At 39.9% G+C, this 14259-nt stretch overlaps 1 protein-coding gene across 1 annotated transcript in view; it reads left to right on the plus strand.

Moving 5' to 3' along the window:
• LOC118404993 overlaps positions 1–12214 on the plus strand; it is a 12873-nt gene extending 659 nt beyond the window's left edge. The window contains exons 2-12 of the mRNA XM_035804393.1: positions 3026–3173; positions 4937–5163; positions 5468–5603; positions 6276–6368; positions 6708–6874; positions 7205–7305; positions 7556–7703; positions 10872–10958; positions 11083–11229; positions 11530–11625; positions 11874–12214. Coding sequence (XP_035660286.1) covers positions 3026–3173; positions 4937–5163; positions 5468–5603; positions 6276–6368; positions 6708–6874; positions 7205–7305; positions 7556–7703; positions 10872–10958; positions 11083–11229; positions 11530–11625; positions 11874–11942 — 1419 coding nt within the window. The 3' untranslated portion in view covers positions 11943–12214. The remainder of the gene's footprint in view (positions 1–3025; positions 3174–4936; positions 5164–5467; positions 5604–6275; positions 6369–6707; positions 6875–7204; positions 7306–7555; positions 7704–10871; positions 10959–11082; positions 11230–11529; positions 11626–11873) is intronic.
• Positions 12215–14259: the final 2045 nt, after the last annotated feature.

The raw sequence follows: 14259 nt of genomic DNA on the forward strand, positions 1-14259 counted from the left end.
GCACAGCTCAGATTTCGAAGCATAGATGTCAAGTATAACGTCTTATATAAATCTGTACCAAAATTCAAATTATTGTGATCAGTACTTTGCAGGCGACACCCAGTAATGTTAGGTAAGGGAGAAGGACAAAAACGTGGACAATTGACCTGACCTGATGTGGCGGGTCATCTTGCGCTGCTGGAAGTCAGACACCCAAATTTTTTTGCTTGAAATAGGAGGAGAATCATTATCAAACATTTTGACAATGTCTTTTGTTAATTTACGGCATTGGAAACTCGACCCACACATGTCTGATCACAGTTCACACCACTTTTTTCTCGCCACTTACCTTCTAATTTGCATAAAACGAATGCCTGGAAAGTAATGACTCCAATGATTTGTAATTTGGAGGATATTGATAAAAGGCTTCATACTATAAAGTTGTGCCTCAAAATTTGAGTTGTGCTTATTATTTCTGAGTTAGGCCGAGAACTTATTGATCACCCCTCGTATCATATTGAGTCTTTTTCAGCACCCTGTTAGGCTTAGGTCCCAATTCCCAACTCGGGCCCGGCCGGGAAGCTTTCAAAACACACAGAACGTAAAAGAATAGCCATGAGCATAACTTCCGTATATTCCTTGATACGCACTTTTTTTTCGTTTCCGCAAAAATACCGGCCGGGGTCCGGTTTGAAAATGGGACCTAAGCCTCAGACATTGGGTTTAGTCCACAAGCGTCGAATGACACATCATGATGGTAGAAATAGTTCCGGATGAAGTTGACTTGTAATCCTCAACAAAGATTGTTGGAATCGATCAGTGTTGGAAATTAATGTTCAACTCTATCCAGAATGACTACTAACAACATATAATTAACACAGATCAACTTTCAACTTAAACAATAATTGTTTTATTGCCGTGTAACGTTAGTTAGTCAGTCGAGGATGAACGGAGAATTGCACCCTTTTCTTCAGCAGCAAATTTTGCACTCATTATTCGTTTATTGTTTATTGCGATATTCGTTTATTGTTTTTGGCCCTATCAAGGCTAATCTTCCAATGTCTGGACAAGTGAATAATATACACATACAGACAGATATTGTTACTAAACACTATTCAGACCGGAAGGGGGCGTGGCTTTTGGGGCACGCGCCAACTTTCACGGTGGTTAAAGTTGGCCCTAAAATTTCCAGACTTCTATTTGGGGTTTTAGAACACAAATAGTGTTCGATCTGACGTCGGATCGAACAGAACGGGCGTTTAATTGGGGGTACCCGCGGTCACCCGCAGGTCGTTACAGTAAACACAGAAAACGGTCTGCTTTTTTCGGGTGCAGTGCGTCAGAAGAAAAACAAAGTTTTCACAAATATAAACCATTATCTGGCCAGCATAGGCCATAGCTTAGCTGCAGTTTAGTTTGGAACATGTGACATGTAACAAAGCTGCTGGTGTCATTATTGGTGACCTTGAATATTACAACACCTGTTTACGGCGGAATCAATTACCCCCTGTCCCTATCAGTGCGACTCGACACATGGCCAAACATGGTATTTAAATCGCTTACAAAACGCGTGCAAATCAACTTTTTCAGAATTTAAATTGTCGACAGCTAATATCTCCGGATTTTTATTGAAGGAATTTTTGGAATAGGGAGGCAATTTTGAATTACAAGTCTTTGAGTGTGAAAAAACTCGACCTTATCTTGGCTGTAAAAAGTTTTAAGTAGAAGTTGAAAAATCCCTAAGACAGAAAGTTTGATTTTGCAATCATTACGTATATGATATAAAAGATTTGGATTTTCAGTCAAATTTAGGACCAATCTAAATATGGTATTTGTTTTTTTGTCCACCAAACACCCTTTCTAATTCAAACAACTAGGCAGATTTCAGAAAACATTGAGACAAAACTGTGCAGCACACGTACACAGTAGGTTTCGACGTATACACACTGCCAGTTTTCATTTACACATCGAAGAGGGATGTGCGAGGGGTTTAGTGCTTTACTAATTGTCATGATCTGTTGGAAGATGGTCCAGTACAGTCAGGTTTCCCGTAGCGCGCGCGCGGGAGCCCCGTAAGGGAGTTCCTGTAACCTGATACTCTATGTTCGAATGGAAACTTTGGGGCCAAATTTGACCATCGTGTTTCATGTCGCATTACGCCGGAACGGCTTACACTAGAGCCACCAGACTTGGTGAGTTTTCCTAAAATTTAGTAAGCAACAATTTCAAAATATTTAGATTTTTTTCCATTTTTTCTTGTTGCCATGGCAACCGTTTGTAGACAGGCACTTTTGACGAAACTCGCTAATTTTGGTTCTAACAATGTATTTTTACAATTATTTGCTATATTACTGCTATTTTCTTACGTAGATAAAATCTTACATTATCTAGAATATCTTTCATAACTAATTATGCATAAATTATGCTAATGTGATTACGGCACGGGCAAAAATTCAAGATGGCGGGCGGTATGACCAGATCAAGAATAACTAGCTTATTTTCCCTAATGTAAATGTGTTGTAACTATACCTGGTATTTTTTCATGAAAAAACGCTTAAATATACGTTTTTAGTCTATTTCCGTTGTCTTTTGCGATTTTTTATCGCCAAAAATGTATTTTCAAGGAGGTGGATATAAGATGGCGGAGCCCAACTATTATCTTAGATATCGTTGCGTCAATTATTAAATCGTAAGATATTATGTCTACATCATTTTTTAAAATTCGGTGGCCGTATGATGATTCGTTTTATTCGTTTTATTCGAGTTATAGTCAGAAGGGGCGACCAACACATTCCCGCGTCCATGGATGACCAAAAAAGCCCGGTCTGAATAGGGTTAAGACATTAAGAGATTAAAAACGACTATTGACGTAACTTGCGAAAAAAACTGGATTGCCTTGTCTTAATCTGAAAGAAGTAGACAGAGATTCGGTTGATGTTTGGTAGTAGAGTTAATGCCATGGTAAAAAAGGTTCACTTTTTGGTCTTTGTTTTTGATGAATAGGAAATTTTGAAATTGTAAGAATTGGAAAATCTTTTAACTTCAGGTACTGGATGAGGCTGGAATTTTGCCGAACATCAAGCGGTTTGCAGGGACCAGCGCAGGTGCAATCACTGCAACCCTACTGGCCATCGGGATGAGTCCACAGGAGATGCTGGAAGTGCTCAGCGAGAAGAACCTGATTGACCTCTTGGGTATGTAACTACGGATACTATATCTTCTTGTTATTGCAGGCCATGATATGATTTGACTGTTTTCCAGTGGACTCCATGTTTAACCCACACTTCTTGCAACAGGTTTCGTAATTTCACTAATGCTGTGTAAAGCTCTGTATGATTAGAAAGACAACGACACGTTAAGAACCACATGATTGTACAGAGCTTTCCTCTTATTATCCTATATTGTTTAATTAGTGGAATCTTATTAACCTATAATGTTTAATTAGTAGAATATAAGAGACATTCTGTATTCTTTCTTTCTTTTTTGTTGTAGTTTATAGTTGGCCATACAAAAGTAACTTTTTGTTGTGTCAATAAAGCTTGCTTTCTATATACACTCAGCACAAAAAGTTTGGAATGTCAACTTCGGTATATCATATCTTCGTTATTTATGCATCAATTTCAATGTGTTATATATCAATAGAAAGCTTGTGTGATTTCCGATCCAATGGTATCAAACACATTGTCATTGTTATCTCATGGAACATACACTAGGCCTGCTAACGTGAGTGGGTCACGAAAAAATAGTGCCCAAATTCCCTCGTTTCTGTTCAAAACTGTATCGTCCGGTTCAACCGTTGTTATGGCCGCGGGTGACAATGATTCAATCAATCCTTTTATCACCTAACGTTTGGTAAACAGAACATCCAAGTTTCTTTTTAGCATATCTGAGTAGAGTATTTTATGCGTGTAAATTCATGGAACGAGGACTAGGCCCGCTTACGTACAGGGGTTCCTAAAGATAAAGTGCCAAAATTACCCTACTAAAATCAATCACTCCATTCTGCTCATTTTCTTCCGTCAGTATTGAATTGTGAATGAAGGCAAGTTGAATAAACAGGACATGTCAATCAAAGCTACTATTACTCTTTATTCAAGCAAAAAATCTGAACCATGGCAAGAGGTCATCAATCGAGTGCTAGCCATAAGCCGTAGGAAGGCTATTCCACCCTAAGACTGTACTCCAGCATCCAAAGGTCCTTACTCTGTGTGGACTGGTGTTGTACTCTTGCAGAACTGCATTTGGTCCAATATTGAAGAGGTAGAATGTTGCTATTGGATGGAGGATGGTGTCCCTATATGTCACCACATTAATTTGCCTGGAATGATGACGAGTCTTGTTTACTATGGTGGTTAATACCGCCCCACACCATGACGCTGCCTCCACCACCAAATGCCGAAAGTTACTCTTGCCTTGTCAGCGTGCGGTTCTCCTTGCCGCATCCACACTTTGATTCTGCCATCCAACTATCGAAAGGGCAGATGAACTCTACTCAAGTGTACTAAAACCTTGTTTGTTCCGTATACCAAATGTGAGGTGAAAAGAGGATCGATTGAACCAGTGACACGCGCCAATATCAACAGGATGATGCAGTGTTGAACAGAAGTAGGGGAATTTGGGCACTTTTTTTCGTGACCCACACACGTAAGCAGGCCTTGTGCTCGTTTCATGTGTTTACAATCATAATAAGTTTGATACCATAGGAAAGAAAATCACACAAGCTTTCTATTGATATATAATACATTGAAATTGATGCATAAATAACGGAAATATGACATACCAAAGTTGATATTCCAAACTTTTTGTGCCGAGTGTAGTTGAGGGGGAGGGGGTCGTGTGCCCGTGTATGTGTGCTATTGGTTTATTAATAAATATATGAGTTACATGGTTGAACTACTCATTATGGTGTAACAAAGAGTAAGTGTAGACTATAAAATATTTCTCGTTTCATGTTTAGATCCACCAAGCGCATGGTTGGAACCCACGAAATGGCTTTACCACATTCCTGGTGTGCCAGACTGGCTGACGGTGGACTTGTTGCCAAAGGCCATCGCAGCGTGGACAAAGAGAGGCATGCACAGAGGGAATGATTTTTATGACTGGTTCGGTGTCATCTTAGAAGAGCACCTCAAACGACTTTATCCGGATGAGAAACGAATGGACAGAGACATCACGTTCGACAGAGTAAGAAAGCGCGCGCTAAGAGTAGCAAGACAAAAGTGTTAACCGGTTATAGACTATTTCGCACTTAATTTAACAAAGTTATTCCGAAAATCAGAAATACTAGTAATGAATTTGATACGTCAAACTGTTTGACCATATCTATCCTTTGATATAATTTTCATGATTGCATATTGATTCCAATATTCTATTTGAATGCATATAGCCGGTTCTTCTCAGAATTTCGGGTTAGATTTATTTCATTTATATAGTACAAGGAAGAAATATTCCAGTTCTACAAATCAATCGACCTTTCCGTATGTGTTAGCTCTACCGTGCGACAGGGAAGGAGCTGTGCATCGTGGCTTACAACATGATCCTCGGTTGTGAAACCTATTTCCATGTGAAAACTACACCTATGGTAAAGATCCGGGATGCAGTCCGCATGTCCATGTCCATTCCAGGTTAGATCCTTAATCCACTAAATCTGCATCGCTAAATCTGCAAGTTTTTGACAAAAATGCCACTGCTATCCCAAAACTATACGCTAGGGGACCCAAACTTATGTCATTTTTTCCTGAGCACAAGAACTATCTAATACTAAAAAATCGTGACCATAGCATGTTCAGAACACCGAGATAGCAAAACCGGAAGTTGCGCTGCAGTACCAAGGGGAGCCGCTGGTGGCCCCAAAATCTAATCATTTCCAGCTTTCATCACACACTACTAACACACCTAGTATGAAACCAATCCACTCAACCGTTCTTGAGTTATCTTGTTCACAGACACACACACAAACGCAGGGTAAAATATAACCTCCATGGCATTTCATGGAGGTAATTAATTGAATGAATTTGCAGGACCATGGGATATGAAACTATTCTTTCGTATATTCTTTCCTAGTGTCTTACCTTGACTTGAATCTAATCTAATGTGATCCCCAAAGTTTACCTCCACATATGACATATCAATCTTTTTTCTATTCATCTTGGTTGTGTTAAAATTTGTCCAGCCATCATATTGTTCAACTTTCTTGAGAACCATGTGTAAGACACCTTTAGTGAGCGATTAAGTCAAGTATGTCAATGCAAATCTTGATCATAACTTCATATGTACGTTAACTTTACTTTTTCTAGTCGCCTTCCAGCCGTTTGAGGGGTACGGGTTCCCCAAATTCACCTTTATCGACGGTGGACTGGCGGCCAACTATCCAATCTGGGCATTTGACGGTATGTCTAATTATGATGCAAAAAATGCGGTGACATTGGTTTTAATTAGCTTCTTGCTATAGGTTTCACTTCTAGGTTTCGCTCCTTGCTATAGGTTTCCCTGCTAAATTATTTTTTTAGCGTAGACCCCATATCTTATCCACAGGATGATCGGTATGCATCCGCCAGGCAATGTGTATCAACGAGAAAAGTCTGCATTAGACTAAATTAGAAAATGTTCTACATAACAGAAGGAATCGATGGAATTACAGACCATTTTGTGAGCAAATTATGCTGCTTTGGAGAATAAATCTTGTTTGTGGCGCAAGATTGTATGTTTCATGTTTGACTTCCTGTTAGGGTGGTACCTGTCCATGGACGAAGCAGACACCTTCAAGCAAAGACTGGCGTCGGTTCAACAACGTAATGAGGAAAATAAGGAAAAGATTCGTAGGATGTTCGAACCGCAATACAGGAGGAAGGAGCGTTTCAACACAAGGAATGACAAGACTCTGGGAATTGTATTGGTAAGCTTCTGGCACAGATTAACTGTAGCTGTAAATAAGAATCAAAGTCACTCAAAGTTTCTTGCGACACATGTTCATGCACAAATTAATTTTCGTAGGTATAAATATGCTACTCACTGGGTTAATCTATGATTGGTACAGAGCAAATTATAGCATTGCAGTCAATTTGTACTTTGTAAGAATTCATGGCATTTCCTGCGCATTGAATTGCGGCTCTTTGGCGACCCCCTTCATCATAATGATTGTTGTTTTGGAGCCCAGCCGTCACCTTTGCATATTATTAAAATCTTAAATATTGTTGAAAACATTCATAATTTTCTTATCATCAAGTTCTCCAGAAAGGACCCTGAATTGTACCAGGAACGGTTTAAGAGTCGTTTAAGAAAATTGGAAGAAAAGGAACATCCGACGCCCAAGACCGAGCTATACGAGTAAGCTGTTTGCATTCTTTCCAAGCAGAAGTTTAGCGTAGACATAATTCTTGCTCTTTTCCCTCGCATTATTATTATTCGTATACGAGATTGTTTGACTGTGGCTGATCGGCCCATGAGAAATTTCCAATATGACTTCCAGTAATTTTCCTCAAATCAACTATGAAATTCATTAGGAGGTGTTTGCTAATTTACATTTTATATTCTGATATTAAAACGGTTCACTCCTGTGGAACTAACTTTTGCACAGGGAGTACAAGAAGGAGATGACCAAGCAGGAAGAGGTACGAAAAACGACTGAACAACTTTTAAATGAACTAGTTGGCGATCAGATCAAAGGACTAAAGAAATGTATTGAAGATGGCGACGAAGAAGGAGCGTGGAAGCACTTCGACAAGGTATTAGTAATAATCAATTATTCTCCAAGCAGAGGTTAGGCTCCGGCTGGTTTTGAACGTTTCTTTTTGCGCGCTGTCTACTTTGTTAGGTTTTCTTCATATCGCCGAGCCACTGGTAAATAAAACTTAACAAATTAGAAAGCCTCCCCCCAAACAATAGTCTAAACAATAGCCTAACCTGAGATTTGAGAGTTAAGGGTTAATGACACGCCTGTTGCTTGGTGTATACGTTGTCATAACGCCTGGTCCTTTGCTATAACCACCTCAAAATTTATTCGGTGGTTTTAGCAAAGGACCAGGCGTTATGACACCGTATACACCCAGGAACAGGCCGGGTATTAACGTTTTTACGCCATACCTGTGACGCGAAAACGTTCGATACGGGTGTTCCGGACCGGGTGATAACTTTCCGTACGGCCCGGGCTTATCACACGGGCTCCATTCGAATAAAACGAACTGTTTCGAGTGGGCCGAGTACGGCGCCATCGAAAGTTCGAATACCTGATTCGGACGTTGTAACATTACTGTTGCAACGCTTTTTTTTCGAGGGGAACAAATTTTTTCAACTTCTGGCGCATTTCGCATCAAAACAGTGGCTTTCTCAGGTGAGAAAGCCACGGCCTTCGTGCGATCCGACCCGCGGTCGAGCTGATACCTTGGGTGATACGGAATACACCGTGTTGTATTCTATATGTATCATACAGCCCATCCAAACTGACCCATATAACAGAGACAAATTCCTTGTATTTACTCAATAATTAAGGGCTGATACGAGACATAGGTTCGCCAGGCCTCCATCTGGGTGATTTGAAGTAAATCACCAACTCCCGACAGAAGGATTTGCACCAACGCACACCGCACCATCGCACGTGTTGGGGTTCTTTAACGTGCATGGGATGTGGCTCTCCCCATACATGGGACCTCCATTTAAAGTCCTATTCGAGGGACGGCCCTAGTTGAAGCTAAACTCGGCACAAAAAGTTTGGCATATCAACTTTTGTTAATCATATTTCTGATTTTTCTGCACTGATATCAGTGTATTATATATCAATTGAAACCTTGTGTGATTCCCTTTCCTATGGTTTCAAACTCATCATGATTGTAAACTCATGAAACCAGCCCAGGGCCTGCTTACATGAGTGGGTCACCAAAAAAAAGTGCCCAAATTTCCCTTCTTGTGTTAAACACAATATCGTCTTACTTTTACTGGTGCGCGTGTCAGTGATTCATCCAATCCTTTTCTCGCGTCATGTTTGTTATACAGAACATACATGTTTGGTTTGGCTCATCTTAGCAGAATACATCTGCCCTTTTGGCAGTGGGGTGGCCAAATCCAAGCGTGGAGGCGGCAAGGAGAGCCGCACGCTGACAAGGCAAGGGTAACTGTCAGCTTTTGGAGGTGGAGGCAGCGTCATGGTGTGGGACGGTATAACTGCCATAGGATAAAATAAGACTCGTCATCATTCAAGACAACCTCAATGTCGTGAGATATAGGGACAGTGCATCCTCCGTCTAGTCTCAATATCCCACCTCTTCAACATTGGACCAAATTCTATTCTGCAAGATTACAACACCCGGACGTCCACACAGAGCAAGGACCATTGCAGACTACCTCCAGAATGCGATGCTGGAGTAGTCTTAGGATGGAATAGCCTCCCTACGACTTATGGCTAGCACTCGATTGAACACCTCTCGGTTCAAATTCTTTGCTTTAGTAACAGTAGTTTTCATTAACATGTCCTGCTTATTCAACGTGTCATCATTCACAAGTCAATACAAACGGATAAAGAGGAGCTGAATGGAGTGTTTAACTTCAGTAGGGTAATTTCGGCACGTTTTGTTTTGTGACTCCCTGTATGCAAGCAGGCCTGGTGCTCGTTTCATGAATTCGCAAATCATAGAATACTCTACTCAGATGTACTAAAAATAAAGTTGGATGTTCTGTATACCAAAAGTTACGTGTAAAAAGGATTGATTGAATCAGTTGTCCCACTCATCAAAGCAGGCCCCGTGCTCGTTTCATGAGTTTGCAACCATAATGCGTTTGATTCCGTGGGAAACGGAATCACACAGGCTTTCAATTGATATATAATACATGGAAATCGATGTAGAAACATCAGAAATATGATCAACCAAAGTTAATATGCCAAACTTTTTGTGCCGAGTTTAGCTTCAACTATGGCCGTCCCTTGGATAGGACGTTAAATGGAGGTCCCATGTATGGGGAGAGCCACACCCCATGCACGTTTTAAGAACCCCCACACGTGCGATGGTGCGGTGTGCGTTGTTGCAAATCCTTTTGTCGGAAGTTCGTGATTCAAATCACCCGGATGGAGGCCTGGCGAACCTATGTCTCGTATCAGCCACACGGATATGTACATCATTCACCCGGACGGGAGACCTGGCGCATCCCCGTCTTCTAATTAGCCAGCGAAAGGGTATGTCACCCCGTACGGGGCGGTATAACCCCGTCGTGTGTAAACATGTGCGAACAAGTGTGATCACGTCGTCCGATGATGATGACACCTGCCCTTACGTCACTGTTTGCGATCTATCTCTTTGTACAAACGCGTCTTCAAACTGCCGCCATTTTGTGCATCCGCGGTATGGTGGCTCTCGTTCTTCCTACTCACAAATCATGGACAATACTCTAAGAACGAGACCTATGCCCGTATTTTAGACCAATGGGAACCCTGGAAAAACCGGGTAGCTACGTAGTATATGGGATATTAATGACCTGGGTTATAGAGAAATTGGAGCCTTCTGATTTGTCCACGCCTGCTGGCTATATGGTAATAATTATTAATCAATTTCCTTCTTTGCGCTAGCAAGCTAGCTAGCTTGGTAATCATCGATATTAAGCTACCTGGTTCCGAAGAACACTTTGGAAAGTTTTTTGGTGTTTGATATGTCAACACGTGGAGAAAGGAGCGTTCGCTCCAATGCTATATATGCACTAGTTACTAATATGATGACGAAATATCATAACATTCAAGTTTGGTTGGGTCTGACATTTCAACTATAATAATTCTTTAATTCAAGCTTGAGATTTGCCCAGTTTAGTGATGATCATCTGACCACTTCGGATTGCAACGGTCAAAACTTTGTGTACATGTCGCAATATCAGTAAATCATGTGGATGTTCCCTTTCTACTATTTTCATTTTAGATTTTCAGCCGGAAACACCTTGACATTCTGAACGTAAAGACACAGGAAGAGGCCATCGAGATGTTGTTGATGGATGATGATCGCAAAGTAAGTTGTAATTTGTCACTTATTTGAATCTAATGTACCGTTGAACTAAACCAGTTATATGTTTAAAACAATGGCATATTATCTTATTAAACTCTTGTAAATTGATATGTATCTACTTTTTCAGCTGACAACAGAAATGCTGAAGAAAATTGACGAGAACGTTGGTCCTCTGCAACTGGTCAAGGGCAGATTGAGGCATAGGCATGTGTCAAAACCAAGCGACTACTACAGCACCATGCTCGAGTTCGTCGGACACAACAGCGGAATTGAAGTATGCAGGTTTCACATTTTTCAATAATTTAGGTCAATATAATGTTGAGCAACGTGCATGTTATTCTCCAAGAAGAGGTTATGGTCGGGGTGGTGGGAGGCAGCTGAAAAAAATCGCGTCCACCAGGCTATTGATCTGCTTAGAGAACACTGCGGGTGATGTTTCTTGTTTAAGTGCACTTCTTAGATTGTGATTAGATTAGATTTCTTTTTGGTGAAAGCTTAATATTTAGGGACAACTTAATTTAAGTATGGTATGTGCCGTGTTGTGTTTACATTGAAATTACGTTATTCTGTCCAGGAGGAGGATGTCGATAGGTCAATGGCCATCGACGTGGACTATGTGGGCACCATGGATTTTGACATGGCACCTAAAGATATGGAGTTCCTCATGAGGGTGAGATGATATTCTTTATTAGCAAGTCTTGTATGTTCTTTTGACATTTTTGTTTGGGTCTTTATTGTGTGATGAAATGTGGTATTACGGTTGCTCTCTACTTGTTTTTGATGCGCGCGCGTTTATGTATGTGTATCTGTTTGTGTATATTCAGTTACAAAATGTGGGATTTGACCGACTAGACGCATTGGCTTCTAATAAGAGAAATCGTTTAACTGAATATTGACACATTATATATCGTTTTGCAGCAAGGAGCAGTGGCGACCGTTGCCTTTCTGGAGGAAAGGAAGAGGGAGAAAAAGGACGAGGAAAAGTAGGAGGGTGAGATGTAGGGTGAGAAGTAGGATGACAAGAAATATGAGAACGAGGATGATGAGAAATATGAGGAGGATGAGAAGAAAGATGAGAAGGAGGGTGAGATGTATGGTGAGAAGTAGGATGGGAAGAAAGATGAAAAGTAGGAGGAGAAGTACGATGAGAAGTAGGAAGAGATTTAGGATGAGAAGTAGGAAGCTTAAGAGACGTAGAATAGGACGGAATAATAAGAATTAGAATGAAAAGTAGGGTAAGAAGAAGGAAGAGATGTAGGGTGAGATGTAGGATAATGTCAAGTAAGATTAGAAGTAGAATGAGAATGAGTGATGAGAAGTATAAGAATCAGGATGAGAAGAATGATCAGACGTAGGATGAGAAGTAGAATGATAAGAAGAATAAGAAACAGGATGATAAGAAAGGCAGCATTTGAAGCGAACATTGTGGATCAAATATACAGCATGCTTTAAAGTCTCGATAGCAGCTTGCTTTCTGACTTGTACTGGAAGACACGCAAGGGTGCCATATGCATTTGTTGTGATTATTTACTGAACTTGTACTATGCAACTTAAAAGAGTAATGACGAAGTAAAGAAAATGAATGTATAGATTTCACTGTGACAATCCTTTAGGTGATATCTATTTGTTTTTCTTGATAGTTTATTATTTTAGAACGCTTTTGCCTCATAAAAGGGTCATGTATACTGCATATGCCACTTCTTAAAACACTAATTAGGAGTATACACAGCACATATTTGTGAACAAAAAAAATGTGTCGCTTTTAAAACTCATGTAATATGTTGAATTAAGTTAGACTGTAACTTTGTGGTAGGATATGTTAAATTGATAAGATTAGATAACAGCAGTTAAATCGTAAATTTAATGTTACAGTAGTCTTCTTGTTTTGGCCTCGTTAGAAAATTGCGTGATCTATTATACGTTTATGTCTTCTAGAATTTAGAATTTTTGTCCGATTTCACAAAAAGAACTTTTTTTTTCTTCTTCGGAGATGGTCAAAATGACGAGAAATTCCAAAAATGAGCAGATGTGTCGTGTTGTAGCGTTGATTGTACTTGTAGAAGTGAAGCTAGTGAGGTAGCCAAGACTGTAGAAGTGGAACTAGCTGGATATTTGTGAAGGTTTCACCGACATGGAAGCAATGGGGGTAGTTGTCAACTTGTTAAGTGATACCAGTCTACCACACTAGTGTCACTTTTACAAGGCCAGGGCACGTAATGAATGCAGGAATGAATGCCTTGTTGGCTGTGATACAATGTTTCGTTACTTCAATTTTGTTACAACGTTGATGGTGTCAATTTTGAAAATGTAGCCACCTTTTTTTTGCCCTATCTCAGTATTTTGTAGTCTGCAGGGGATGTCATGTTTACTTGATGTGGCCTTATATAGAATAGAAGTTTGAAAGCATACATACGTGTAATTTGTGGTGGCTTAAAAAGAGCATGGATCAATATAAATTTTGTGACTTGTTAGACACAAATGCACACGATTCAACTTTGATGTGGGGCTCTTCATGTGTCCAATTTCCCCTGTTTTGCCATGTCGCGGGAATAAAGTAGCTGACAAGCTGTACGTGTACTGGTGGCGTGTACTGGTGGCGTGTGTTCATTCTTTCGTACATTGGCACGAGTTAGTAGTGTATCATATGTTGATGCCGTATATTTATGTCTATGGAAGGAACACTAAGCTGTATGTCACAGGGCTTCTGTTGGGGACTTTGAGTAATACTTTGTTCCATCTTCATATATTTTTCAGTATTCGAAAATATAGAATCTGTATAAAGTGTCAATATAGAAAATACGAACCTTCTTGTAATGAGTTCATACTGGCAAATGCAAATTTCTTATTCATAGTTGAACAGAGACTACGGTATAACGATATATATATGCATCTAACCTATGACCGTGGTATGAAGTTATATATTTTACATTCCTAGTTATATGAATTGCTACCACTATTCTTTGAGTGAATGGTACTCATTTTTACTTGAGTAAAGTGAGAAAAGTTGTGCGCTTAAGTACACTTAATTATTTTGATGACTATGTAATCTTTTTTACACTCTTATGGAGAAAAAATGCTTAGCGAATACCATTTGCAAACAGTTTATGTAAAACTCTACTTTGCAAAGTCGTATGTTCAGAAACTTTAGGGTGATTATGCACTACATCAAATGTAAAAGAAAATGTTATTTTTTGGATCAGTAAACCCCCAAACACTTGAACGCCTGCCAGTATAATCTGTTCATTTTCCAATCGGTCCAAAATCTGGTCCAGTAAAGTTTTAGGCCCGTTTTCTTTCCGACCGT

This window comes from Branchiostoma floridae, chromosome 17 (genome assembly GCF_000003815.2).
Source record: "Branchiostoma floridae strain S238N-H82 chromosome 17, Bfl_VNyyK, whole genome shotgun sequence".
Lineage (NCBI taxonomy): Eukaryota > Metazoa > Chordata > Leptocardii > Amphioxiformes > Branchiostomatidae > Branchiostoma > Branchiostoma floridae.